This window comes from Vipera ursinii, assembly GCF_947247035.1.
Source record: "Vipera ursinii genome assembly, chromosome: 7".
Lineage (NCBI taxonomy): Eukaryota > Metazoa > Chordata > Lepidosauria > Squamata > Viperidae > Vipera > Vipera ursinii.
In genome coordinates, this window is record NC_139521.1 from 74,799,170 (window position 1) to 74,813,049 (window position 13,880).

A 13,880-nucleotide genomic window follows, 5' to 3' on the forward strand; every position below is an offset into this window, starting at 1 on the left:
TTTCCCCTCAGCATGGCTGGCTCTTGAATTCTGGGAGTTGAAGTCCGGGAGTCATAAAACGGCCTAGGCCTAGGCCACGGGTAGGCAACCTTGGCTCTTTTATGGTGGACTTCAACTCCCAGAATTCCTGAGCCAGCACGGCTCAGCTTGGAAACCTCTTCCTTTCCCCTCAGCGTGGCTGGCTCAGGAATTCTGGGAGTTGAAGTCCACGAGTCATAAAGCAGCCTAGGCCAGGGGCAGGCAACCTTGGCTCTTTTATGACTCGTGGACTTCAACTCCCAGAATTCCTGAGCCACCATGGCTCAGCTTGGAAACCTCTCCCTTTCCCCCTCAGCATGGCTGGCTCAGGAATTCTGGGAGTTGAAGTCTATTGCCCTAATTCAGGGGTAGGCAACCTTGGCTCTTTTATGACTCGTGGACTTCAACTCCCAGAATTCCTGAGCCAGCACAGCTCAGCTTGGAAACCTCTCCCTTTCCCCTCAGCGTGCGTGGCTGGCTCAGGAATTCTGGGAGTTGAAGTCCAGGAGTCATAAAAGAGCCAAGGTGGCTTACCCCTGAACTAGACAACCTTGGAACATGCAGTGGAGATCCAATGGGTCACTTATAGATAGAAGGCCAATCCCAAATCTGGAACGGTGATTAATAAACTCTACTTCCACCAATAGGTCAAGCCAGCAGTATATAAACAGAGAGCAAACTCTACTCCCTTCTAGCACGGATGATGTCCGCTAGTTGGGTTAGGGAACGTCTGAAAGAAAACCACCAAGCTCAGAGAGCACCAAGGGACCCCACAATCTTCCCTCTTCTTCCTCCTCCTCTTCCTCTCCGCAAACTCCGCTCCCTTCTTACACTGATGATGTTACCTAGTTGGGTAATGAAACGTCTGCAAGAAAACCACCCAGCTCAGAGAGTACCAAGGACCCCACAGTCGTCGTCTTCCTCCTCCTCCTCCTCCTCTCCAAAACCCTGACCCCCTTCTAGTACTGAGGAAGTTGCCTAGTAGAGTCATGAAATATCTGCAAAAAGACCACCAAGAGAGTATCTCTTCCTTTCTCCTCCATCCACAAGCCCCTTTCCCTTCTGAAAATGTCACCTAGTTGGGCAATGAAACGTCTGCAAGAAAACAACCAAACTCGGGAGACCACCAAGGGACCCCACAGCCCTCCTCCTCAACCCCACTACTCCCTTCTAGCACTGATGGTGTTACCTAGTTGGGTCAGGAAACGTCTGCAAGAAAACCACCCAGCTCAGAGAGCACCAAGGACCCCACAGTTTTTCCTCCTCCTCCTCCTCCTCCTCCTCCTCCCTGCAAACCCCACACACCTTCTAGCACTGATGATGTTCCCTAGTTGGGTCATGAAACGTCTGGAAGAAAACCACCCAGCTCAGAGGGCACCAAGGACCCCACGATCCTCTTCCTCCTCCTCCTCCTCCTCCTCCTCCTTGCAAACCCCACACACCTTCTAGCACTGAGGGTGTTCCCTGGTTAGGTGATGAAACGTCTGCAAGAAAACAGCCAAGCTCAGAGAGCACCGAAGGACCCCAGGGCCTTCCTTCTTGCTGCAAATTTATTCCATGTTTTTACATTTTCAGAGGGAATTTCCCCCTTCCATTTCTCACGTTGCGGCCGCCTCCGGCTGTAATATCTATCTGCTTTCCCCGTTTGGGGAAGGGACAGAGCCTTAGAAATGAAGCTGGGTTTTTTTTTATCAGTACAGCCCGCTTCATCCTCCTCCAGACGCACTCCGATCCGAAGAGGCTCCCCAAACAGTGATGGGGTGAGTCACCCAGCGAGCAATCTCCTGGCCTGCGGGCAAAACATTCCACGCAGCTTTTCTCTCCCCCAAAGCCGTGGGGAGGAGTGAGAAAATGAGGTGCCTCCTGAGAAAGGAGAACATTTGAAAAATGCCCTTCAAATCCGTCTTAGGAGCCCTGCCTCCTCCCTCCCTTCATTTCTGTCTCCTTCCTCCCTTCTTTCCCTCCTCCTTTCTCTCCTTCCCTCCTTCCTCTCTTCATTTCTGTCTCCTTCCTCCCTTCTTTCCCTCCTCCTTTCACTCCTTCCCTCCTCCCTCCCTTCATTTCTGTCTCCTTCCTCCCTTCTTTCCCTCCTCCTTTCACTCCTTCCCTCCTCCCTCCCTTCATTTCTGTCTCCTTCCTCCCTTCTTTCCCTCCTCCTTTCACTCCTTCCCTCCTCCCTCCCTTCATTTCTGTCTCCTTCCTCCCTTCTTTCCCTCCTCCTTTCACTCCTTCCCTCCTTCCTCCCTTCATTTGTCTCCTTCCTCCTTTCCCTCCTTCCCTCCTTCCTCCCTTCTTTCCCTCCTCCTCTTTCTTTCTCTCCTTCCTCTCTTCATTTCTCTCCTTCCTCCCTTCTTTCCCTCCTCCCCTTTCTTTCTCTCCTTCCCTCCTTCCTCTCTTCATTTGTCTCCTTCCTGCCTTCTTTCCCTCCTCCCCTTTCTTTCTCTCCTTCCTCTCTTCATTTCTCTCCTTCCTCCCTTCTTTCCCTCCTCCCTTTTCTTTCTCTCCTTCCCTCTTTCCTCCCTTCATTTGTCTCCTTCCTCCCTTCTTTCCCTCCTCCCCTTTCTTTCTCTCCTTCCCTCCTTCCTCCCTTCATTTGTCTCCTTCCTGCCTTCTTTCCCTCCTTCCCTTCGTCCCTCCTCCCCTTTCTTTCTCTCCTTCCCTCCTTCATTTCTGTCTTCTTCCTTCCTCCCTTCTTTCCCCCTTTCCTTCCTCCCTCCTCCATTTCTTTTTTTTAGTAATGTTTTATTGATTTTCTAATTTTACATTTAAGCATTTAAAAAGCAACGTGGCGGCTGAGTTAAATCGATAACTGAATGGCATACAAGTGTTTTTAGCACAAGTCACAAACTACCACATTAAATATTTCCTCTCTTTTCCCCCTTGGTATTTACTGTCTCCTCTTTAAACTAATACAATCCTTATTATGTTAATTAAATAAAAATAACATTCTTACCTTTGTCAGTCATTTTTAGCTTATACATATCCTGGTTATTTTAAACATGCAGCCTTTATAGACAATCAATCTCCTACTTAGTTTTCCCCAGTTTTTAGTTTCCCATTAATATTTAAATTTAACATTTAATATTCATAATTTCCAAGTTTTAAGTAACCAAAGTTCCCTTTATCACAATTCACGTCTTCCTCCTCTCCTATTATCTCCACTACAACAACCCTGCGAGGTGGGTTGGAACGAAACAGAGTGAATCAAGGCCACCCAGCTGGCTTTTGTGCCTAAGGTGGAACTAGAACTCACTGTCTCCCAGTGATTAGCCCAAACCAAACTAGAACTCACTGTCTCCTGGTGATTAGGCCAAACGGAACTAGAACTCACTGTCTCCCAGTGATTAGCCCAAACCAAACTAGAACTCACTGACTCCTGGTGATTGGGCCAAACGGAACTAGAACTCACTGACTCCTGGTGATTAGCACAAGCATGACTGGAACTCACTGACTCCTAGTGATTTGCCTAAGTGGAACTAGAACTCACTGTCTCCTGGTGATTGGCCTAAACACGCCGTCTCTTGGTGATCGGCCCAAAGTCACCCAGCTGGCTTTCATGCCCAAGACAGGACTAGAACTCGCCGTCTCCTGGTGATTGACCCAAAGTCCTCCAGCCACCTTTCATGCCTAAGGCCGAACTAGAACTCACTGACTCCTAGTGAATTGCCCAAGTGGAACTAGAACTCACTGTCTCCTAATCATTGGCCCAAAGTCATCCTCATGGCTAAGGTGAAACTAGAACTTACTGTCTCCTGGTGATTGGCCCAAAGTCCTCCAGCCAGCTTTCATGCCTAAGGCCGAACTAGAACTCACAGTCTCCCGTTTTCTAGCCTAGTGCCTTAACCACTAGCCCAAACTGACTCAGCTGCAGTTTTGCTAATGTTTATTTAGCTATGTGGCAGCTAATGCTCAACCTTGATGGATTTCAAAAAGCTTCACCTGGATGGACCCAGTTAACATTTGGGTAAGAGATTACCAGGATTGTAGGATAGGCTGGGAGGTCAATAAATATCCACCCCAGAAGACAGGCACTGACTACTTCTCACCTTTTTTTTTTTTGCTACATGGATTCGTGCTTGTCCAAATCTCAACGACAGGGCTTACACAGGCAGTCCTCAACTTACGACCACAATGGAGCCCCAAATTTCTGTCGTTAAGTGAGACACTGGTTAAGTGAGTTTCGCCCCCATTGTAGGACCTTCCCTGCTGCGGTTCTTAAGTGAATCCCTGCCATTGACTTTGCTTGTCAGAAGGTCGCCAGAGGGGATCGCGTGACCCCGAGGGACGCTGCACACCGTCATAAGTATGAACCAGTTTGCCAAGCGTCCGGATTTGGATCACCTAATCGTGAGGTTGTTAACTGTGAAAAGCGGCCATAAGTCCCTTTTCTCAGTCCCCTTGTAACTTCGAACGGTCCCTAAACGAACTGCTGCAAACCGAGGACAAGCTGTCGTCCTTGACTTTCGGCCATAACTGAACTTGCAGTTTCGAACTTGCAATCTGGGGTGGGAAAATGGACCGTGCGTCACTAAGTGAGCTATTGTAAGCCGAGGACTATTTCTACAAGCAATTCCAAAGGGGATGTCTTCAGAACGGGCTGCAGACAGGGCAAAATATTTACATGACAAATTAAGCCCGTTTTGGCGCTAGGAATGCGGAATGCTGTGTGCCAGTCAACACAAACCCGAACCACGTGTGTAAGCTCCAAACCTGACAACAGTCTGTGAGGGAGGAGGAGGAAGCAGTTGCCTAGTGGCACAACTGGTTCTGGAGTGTGAGAAAACCTAGGTTCTTCTTTCAATACGTAATGAAAACAACACAGCCCCGAAACGAGGTCGAACAATTTTTTGCGCCTCGGGAGAGACCATGTGCTTCGCTCTTTCATTGACCTGCTTGTCCAACCTGGTGTAAATCTTATTTACAGCCCACTTGTAAACAGCTGCAATAGCTGGACACAAAAAGGAATGACGCGTACAAGTGAGTCCCCGTCTTACGACGGAGCCCGAGATTTCCCCTAAGTGAGACGGTTGTTCGAGTGAGTTTCACCCTGTTTTGCATCCTTTCTTGTCGCGGTTCTTACGCGAGTCGCTGCCGCTGTTCTATTAGTACCCCGGTTGTTAAGTGAAATATAGTTTCCCCATTGACTCTGGTCACAAAAAGGGGATCACGTCATAAATATGAGTCAGTTGTGAATCTTGATCACATGACCACGGGGAGGCTGCAACGGTCGTTAAGTGGGGAAAACGGTCAGGACTCCCTTTTTTCACTGCTGTTGTAACTTCAAATGGTCACTAAATGAAGGGCTGGAAATTGAGAATAACCTGTAGTCCTGCATTGACTACAATTCAGCTCGCAATTTGGGCCACAAATTGTGACAGTCACAAAGTAGATCACCACGCCTCGGTCAACTTTACGATCCTTTTCACGGGTGGCCGTTGAGCGAACCACGCAGTCATTAGGCAAGTTAACTGCTCGCTGTGGGATTTTGCGGGAAAACAGAAGTACACATAATTCAGGCACGTATTTTGGTGGACATGTGACAAAGCAAAGAATTATTGGGAAAAGATATATGCTTGGTTAGAAAAGATGATGGGAGAACATGTAGATTTTAAACCTGAACTTTCCTTACTGGGTATAGTGCCAGAAAAGAGTAACACACAAAACCTATATTATATTTGATTTTCCACGTCACGACAGCAGCAAGAATAATATTTGCGCATTATTGGAAAAAATGAAGGAATACCACCAGATGAAGAAACAATTTTAAAAAAATATATATACTGGAATGCGCAGAGATGGACAGATCGACTGTGAGATTGAAAGAAAAAGAATAAACAGGTTATGATCCAACCTGGGACTTATTTTATCGATGGCTAGAGGAAAAGAATGAAGGGTTGGGAATTAAATATGTATTCGCGTTTTTTTAAACCCAGGAAAGCACGTTGGTTGAAAAATTATTATCTTACGTAAGAAAAAAATGTAATAAAATCTTGTAAAAAAAAAAAGCAGCAGCACAGATTGAGGTCACGTGACCACGGGATCACACGACGGTGTGTAAATGCAGGCCACCTGCCGAAGGCCCAAACGTGGTCATGTCACTCACTTCAAATCCAGGCCATGATTCCCTTTTCCAGGATCCATCGGAACGTCAGTCACTAAGTGACCTGTCATAGATTGAGGAGTGTTTTTGTCGTGGGCCAAGGAAATCAGTTTATTCCCTAGTATAGTTTAACACACAGGCGGTCCTCGACTTACGACCGTTCAAAGTTGGCATTAAAAAAAAAGCGATGGAGGGCTGTTTTTCACGCAGCGTCCTCGGGGGGGGTGTCATGTGATCAAAATTCGGACGCTGGGCAACGGGCTCACCTTTACAACGGCTGCCGTGTCCCAGGGTCACGTGACCAACTCTTGTGACTGTCTGACAAGCCAAATCACTTTACAACGGAGGTTGCTGACTTAACAGCTGCAGTGATTCACTTAACAACCATGGCGAGAAAGGTCATAAACTGGGGCAAAACACACTAAACGAATGTCTCGCTTAGCAACAGAAGTGTTGGGTTCAGTTGTGGTCAAAAGCCGAGGACCATCTGTATTACTATTATGGTCGGTTGCACAGTCAGCCAGATGTTCCAACTGGATTTTATCCAAAGCCAAAGGACCTGGAAAAGGCAGATGTGAATGTTTGAGTAGAGTAGAGTAGAGTAGAGTAGAATAGAATAGAATAGAATAGAATAGAATAGAATAGAATAGAATAGAATAGAATAGAATAGAATAGAATAGAATAGAATAGAATAGAATAGAATAGAATAGAATAGAATAGAATAGAAAATAGGAAAGAATAAGAATAGAATAGAATAGAATAGAATAGAATAGAATAGAAAATAGGAAAGAATAAGAATAGAATAGAATAGAATAGAATAGAATAGAATAGAATAGAATAGAATAGAATAGAATAGAATAGAATAGAATAGAATAGAAAATGGGAAAGAATAAGAATAGAATAGAATAGAATAGAATAGAATAGAATAGAATAGAATAGAATAGAATAGAATAGAATAGAATAGAATAGAATAGAATAATAGAATAGAATAGAATAGAATAGAATAGAATAGAATAGAATAGAATAGAATAGAATAGAATAGATATTGGAAAATTAGAATAGAATAGAATAGAATAGAATGGAATGGAATGGAATGGAATGGAATAGAATAGAATAGAATAGAATAGAATAGAATAGAATAGAATAGAATAGAATAGAATAGAATAGAATAGAATAGAATAGAGCTGGAAGGGACCTTGGAGGTCATCTAGTCCAACCCCCTGCTCAGGCAGGAAACCCTATACCATTTCAGACAAATGGCTGTCCAGTCTCTTCTTAAAACCTCCTTTGATAAAGCACCCATAAATTCTGGTGGGAAGCTGTTCCACTGGTTAATTGTCCTCACTGTTAGGAAGTTTCTCCTTAATTCCAGGTTGCTTCTCTCTCTGAAGGGGTATACAACCATAAAATCCAAGACAGTGACCCGAGGATAATCACAAGTGCATCCCCATGTTAGCCCTATCCTAAGAGCCAATTCCCAGACCAACAAAATAAAAGTAAAATAAAAAAAATCTGCAAACTTTCTACTTAGCAGATGATAGAAAGGTTGTTTAGAAAGTAAGTCAGAGAAATTTCCAGCCTCAAGTCAAATTGCTTACAAATGGGAAATCTGCTGGATTTTTTTTTAAGACTCACTCCAGCTCCCTGCCATAAATCTTGCTAAAGACAACCTGGTCAGATTCCTGCCTGGATGGGATCCCTTTGGGTCTTCGCCTAAAGGAAATAACAGTTTAATGAGAGTTATGAACTAGTAATCATCTGTCTTGGTTCAACTTTTATCGGTGCACGTGAAGCCTAACGCCTGGAGGCGGATCGCCAATCTACCTGAATTATGACTTAACGGGAGCTGCGCCAATAGGGACACCCGATCAAGCACGGTGAGACAAACCACGGCTTGATCTAAATCGGAGCACAGACAGGCTAATTCAGCATGAAACCTGCCACCCTCGGCGGAACAAACCATTAGAAGAGAAGGTTTGTTAACTCGGGGCCAGCCACAATTTACAAACCATGGGAACGGATAAAAACCTAAGGAAGAAACGAACAGACCAGAACAGCAGCCAAAACCCCAGATTAGCAGGGGTTAACACCAGACCAACATTCCAGCAGTAAACAACATCCTAATCAAGGAACTAACCCAGAAGAAAACCACACTCCCACCAAGACTGACAGGGCACTGTAGTACATAAACAAAGAACAAAGCCGACTTCCTCCTAACACTGATGCTATTACATAGGTGGGTAATGAAACGTCTCTAAGGAAACCACCCAGCTCAGAGGTCACCAAGGACCCCACAGTCCTCCTCCTTCTCCCCACTGCACAACCCTCTCCTTCTAGCACTGATGATGTTACCTAGTTTGGGTCATGAAACATCTGCAAGAAAACAACCCAGCTCAGAGAGCACCAAGGGACCCCAGTCATCATCCTCCTCCTCCTTTTGGCAAACCCCATTCCCTTCTAGCACTGATGATGTTACCTAGTTGGGTCAAGAAACGTCTGCAAGAAAACAGCCAAGCCCAGAGAGCACCAAGGACCCCACAGGCCACCTCCTCCTCCCTTCTAGCACTGATGACGTTACCTAGTTGGGTCAAGAAACGTCTGCAAGAAAACGAACAAGCTCAGAGACCACCAAGGACCCCACAGTCCACCTCCTCCTCCCTTCTAGCACTGATGACGTTACCTAGTTGGGTCAAGAAACGTCTGCAAGAAAACCACCCAGCTCAGAGACCACCAAAGACCCCACAGTTGTCCTCCTCCTCCTCCTCCTCCTCCTCCTCCTGGCAAACCCCATTCCCTTCTAGCACTGATGACATTATCTAGTTGGGTAATGAAACATCTGCAAGAAAACAGCCAAGCTCAAAAAGCACAGAGGACCCTAGTCGTTCTCCTCCTCCTCCTCCTCCTCCTCCTCCTCCTCCTCCTCCTCTTGGCAAACCCCATTCCCTTCCAGCACTGACAACGTAACCTAGTTGGGTCATCAAACGCCTGCCAGAAAACCAACGAGGAGCCCACAACACGAGCCACCGAAGCCCCAGGTCAACTGGCTGGGGTTGAAGCCTCCTTACCTGCGACGTTCTGCTGAACATCCAAGTTGACGTTCACGAAGAACCGGATGCTCTCGCCAGACACAATGGAGGAATTGACTGTGTCGAAGAGTTCTTCGCCTCCGACTTCCTCTTTGGGGTCACAGCCATCGTCCGTATCGCACTTCAGGTAACCTGCCGGAGGAGAAGATCCATCATTGCCCATTTCCAGCTACATTTATCAAGAAATCCAAGCCAAGTCTCAGCGGCATGTCCCTAGAGCAGTGTTTTTCAACCACTGTTCCGCGGCACACTAGTGTGCCGCGAGATGTTGCCTGGTGTGCCGTGGGAAAAATTGAAAAATTCGAAAGATTTAAAAAAGTTCGACCACTAGGCGGGCGCCGGACTGTGTCCTGGGTATGGGGGGGTGGGGTTTTGACTCCGCCCTCGGCCAGCAGGGGCGCCGATTGGCACTCCTCAGGGGGACACCCTCCACTTTTCTGATGTCCGGGCTGTGATTGGTCCAGACTCCAGCCTGGACCTATCACAGTAGGACATCATCTTCCGACTTCCTTCCCGCCCGAGCACAGTGTGCGCAGCAGCGGAGAGAAGAAGACATCGCGACTCGAGTCACCAGGAGGACCGGAGCAGGAGGAGACGGACGGAAACCAGGACTCGGCGGGAGTCGGCACTGCAGAGAGACCGCATCCGGATAATAAATTTTTTAACATTTTCTAATGGTGGAGTGCCTCGTGATTTTGTTCATGAAACAAGTATGCCTTTGCCCAAAAAAGGTTGAAAAACACTGCCCTAGAGGCCAGGGCTCTCCACTTTCGGCAAATTTAAGACCCGTGAACTTCGAATTATTTTTGTTAGGAACAACGGGGGAGCCAATTATGAGAAAGACTGTATACATTTAATTTTACACGTACTAATTGTTAGAACAACTAACCAGTGGAACCACCTGCCTCCAGAAGCTGTGAATGCTCCAACACTGGAGGTTTTTAAGAAGAGACTGGACAGCCATTTGCCTGACATGGTATAGGGTTTCCTGCCTGAGCAGGGGGTTGGACTAGATGACCTCCAAGGTCCCTTCCAACAACATCATCATCATCATTATATTATTATTAATAATAATAATAATAATAATAATAATAATAATAATAATAATAATAATAATAATGATGATGATGATGATGATGATGATGATGGCAGCAAGAATTGTTATTTGCCCCACACTGGAAAAATGAAAATAGGCCAACTGAAGAAGAACGAACAAAGAACCCCAGACTGGCTTTAAAGACAAAAAAGAAAGAAGATTCAGTGTATTTTAGAACATGGGATAATTTTTATCAATGGCTGGAAAAACGAGTTAGAAAGGAATGTGACATGTAACACTGAATACATACCAGTAAGAAGAAGACTGTTGAGCGCTTAATTAACATATTGTTTATGATCATTATTATTCATTGGTTTTTTTAAATACACGAACCCAGACAACATTTAGCTGTTTGCTAAATATTAAGAAAGTTATTTTAAAAAATCCTAACCCTACCCCTAATTCTGACCCCACCCTATTCCTATAAAAATTAAGATGTGTGTATGTGTGTGTGTAATATATATATATATATATATATATATATATATATATATATATATATATATATATATATATATATACGCGGTGGCTCAGTGGGTTAGGACGCTGAGCTTGTCGATCAGAAGGTCGGCAGTTTGGCGGGTCGAATCCCGAGTGCCGCGTAGCAGAGTGAGCGCCTGTTACTCGTCCCAGCTTCTGCCAACCTAGCAGTTCGAAAGCACGTAAAAATGCAAGTAGAAAAATAGGGACCACTCCGGTGGGAAGGTAACAGCGTTCCGTGCGCCTTTGGCGTCTAGTCATGCCAGCCACATGACCACGGAGACGTCCTCGGAAGAGCGCCGGCTCTTCGGCTTTGAAATGGAGATGAGCACCGGCCCCTAGAGTCGGAAACGACTAGCACGCATGTGCGGGGGAACCTTTACCTTTGCTCAAAAAAATAAAGGGAACACAAGATAAGACATCCTACTATTAAATACAGTACATTGTGTTGTTTAAGTGTTCCCTTTATTTTTTTTTGAGCGATAGATAGATAGATAGATAGATAGATAGATAGATAGATAGATAGATAGATAGATAGATAGATAGATAGATAGATTCGTGAACTTTAAGTTTGAGAATTCTCCAGCCAGTATGGGGGGGGAATTGCTATTCCTCCCCCATGATGGATTACTGTGTCTTTTTCTTGGATAGTGGGCAAACATCCAAAACCAACGTTCCATTTCCATGGAAGACCTCGGAGACCTTTGCTGGGCAAAATAGGATTCTTGCAATTAAAAATAACGCCGGCTGATCATTAAAGCGCTTTAGCGAGTTTTTTTTAATCTTTCACGTTCTTCTAATGAAAAAGAACCCCGTTCTGCAAAGCAGCGGAAGGCAGAACAAGGAGCAACGGATGGAAACGGATCAAGGAGAGAAGCAATTGAAGAAGTAAGGAGAAACTTCCTGACAAGTGAGGAGCAATTAACCAGCGGAACGACTTGGCACCAGAACTTGTGGGTGAAGCTCCATCAGTGGAGGCTTTTTTAAGAGGAGACTGGACAGCCATTTGTCTGGAATGGTATACAGAATTTCCTGCTTGGGCAGGGGGGGTTGGACTAGATGACCGCCCAAGGTCCCTTCCAACTCTTGTTATTCTGGAGAGGAACAACTCAAGCCAAGTTGCAAGGATGTCATTCCTGCAACTGAAGTTTGGCCAAGTTGCAAATCAGCTCCTCTTTTCAATGGGAACAAAAAAAAGCAGTGTCCCTTCAGGTCATAAATAATGGGAAAGAAGGCAAGTCGTCCTGGACTTACAACGGTTTCTTTAACGACCATTCGAAGATACAACAGCGCTGAAAAAAAAAGTGACTTAGGACCGTTTTTCACACTTACGACCGTCGCAGCATCCCCGTGGTGGCGCAATCAAAATTCGGACCCTTGGCAACTAAACTCTAATTTATGACGGTCTCAGTGTCCTGGGGTCACGCGATCCTCTTTTGCGACCTTCTGACAAGCAGAGTAAATAGGGAAGCCAGCTTCGCTTAACAACCGTGTGACTCACTTAACAACCGCAGCGATTCACTTAACGGCCAGAAAGGTCGCAAAATGGGGCAAAGCTTACTTAAGAACTGCCTCGCTTAGCCGCTAGCTACCGGTTTAAGAAAATGTTGTTTTCCTTCTGATTTTGGCAGAAGAACAAAAAAAATGACAAGGCTTTGCCCTGTGGAAAAATCTCCCCTACTGGTATTTATTGTAAGTATTTATTGTTCCTGTGACCCTGTGCTTTTAACTGTGGTGGGCCTCCCACAGACACTACAATAAGGAATATAAAAATTGAATAAAACCATATATATATATATATATATATATATATATATATATATATATATATATATATATATATATATATATATATATGGAACAGTCTCGAGAGAAAGAGCATTGTTATTTGACGTAGGTCTGCAAGGACGTTCAGAAAAACATTTTAAAGGGACAGGAGTCCTGAGGCAGGGGGTAAAAATAGGGAATTAATGAACATTGATCCACTTCTGAGTAAGGTTCTCGTTTCTGAGTAATTGCACTAAACTGTGAAGGTAATGTTCCAATTACCTAATGCCGGGTGAGAGAAACAAGCTTCAATTATGCCACGTTGCTTCTTATTTCCAGACGTCGATGATTTCCCGGGATCCGGCAAAGACAGAAACTCATTTTGCGATCGGCTGAAAATTTCGCCAATCTACCTTACAGGGTGTATGTAGTCCTCGACTTACGAGCACAAGCGGGCCCGATATTTCTGTCGGCCAAGTGAGACGTTGGCTAAGTGTGAATTTTGCCCCATTTTACGAACCTTTCTCGTCCAAGTTGTTAAGTGACGAATGCTCCAACACTGGAAGTTTTTAAAAAGAGACTGGACAGCCATATGTCTGAAATGGTGTAGGGTTTCCTGCCTGAGCAGGGGGTTGAACTAGATGACCTCCAAGGTCCCTCCCAACGTTATATTATTATTATTATTATAAAATGTTTATTCATAAAACATGAAAGTCGGTCAACTGAACACTCAAATTGACTGGCACTAATGGTTGAGTTGCTGCCAGCATCCTAGGTATCAACCAGGTATCTGCTTAAAATGTAAGATGTTCCGAGTAGCGTAGTTTTTTGTAGCTTTGCTGGAGTGATTGCAGGAAGCTGCAGTTTCTTGATGTGTTTTGCAAAGTTTTTGGACATAGTTCCCAGTGCCCCAATGACAATGGGCATCACTGTTACGCATTTCATCCATAATCGCGCAGTTTCGATGGCCAGGTCGCGGTATTTCATAATACCGTAACACCCAGGGGGAGGGCCTTCTCAGTGGGTGCGCCTGCCCTCTGGAACCAGCTGCCCATGGAGCTTAGGACTGCCCCTGACCTTTGGTCATTCCGCCGGGACCTGAAGACCTGGCTCTTCGAGCTCTCTGGCCCAGGCTGAGAATTTTAATTTTAATTTTAATTGGTTTTTTTTACTTTTTCAGGGACTGTTGTAATTATTTTAAATTGTTTTTAACTTTTGTATTTCCTGTTTTAAATACCCTGTAAACCGCCCTGAGTCCTGCAGGAAAGGGTGGTATATAAATCCAATTAATTAAATAAATAAATAAATAAATATTTTCCAGTTCTTTTTCTTC

At 45.0% G+C, this 13,880-nt stretch overlaps 1 protein-coding gene across 1 annotated transcript in view; it reads right to left on the bottom strand.

Annotated features, from left to right (window-relative positions):
- SLC4A11 (solute carrier family 4 member 11) overlaps window positions 1-13,880 on the bottom strand; it is a 125,929-nt gene that overhangs the window by 70,169 nt on the left and 41,880 nt on the right. The window contains exon 3 of the mRNA XM_083367134.1: window positions 9,184-9,336. Within this exon, the coding sequence (XP_083223260.1) occupies window positions 9,184-9,336 (153 nt within the window). The remainder of the gene's footprint in view (window positions 1-9,183; window positions 9,337-13,880) is intronic.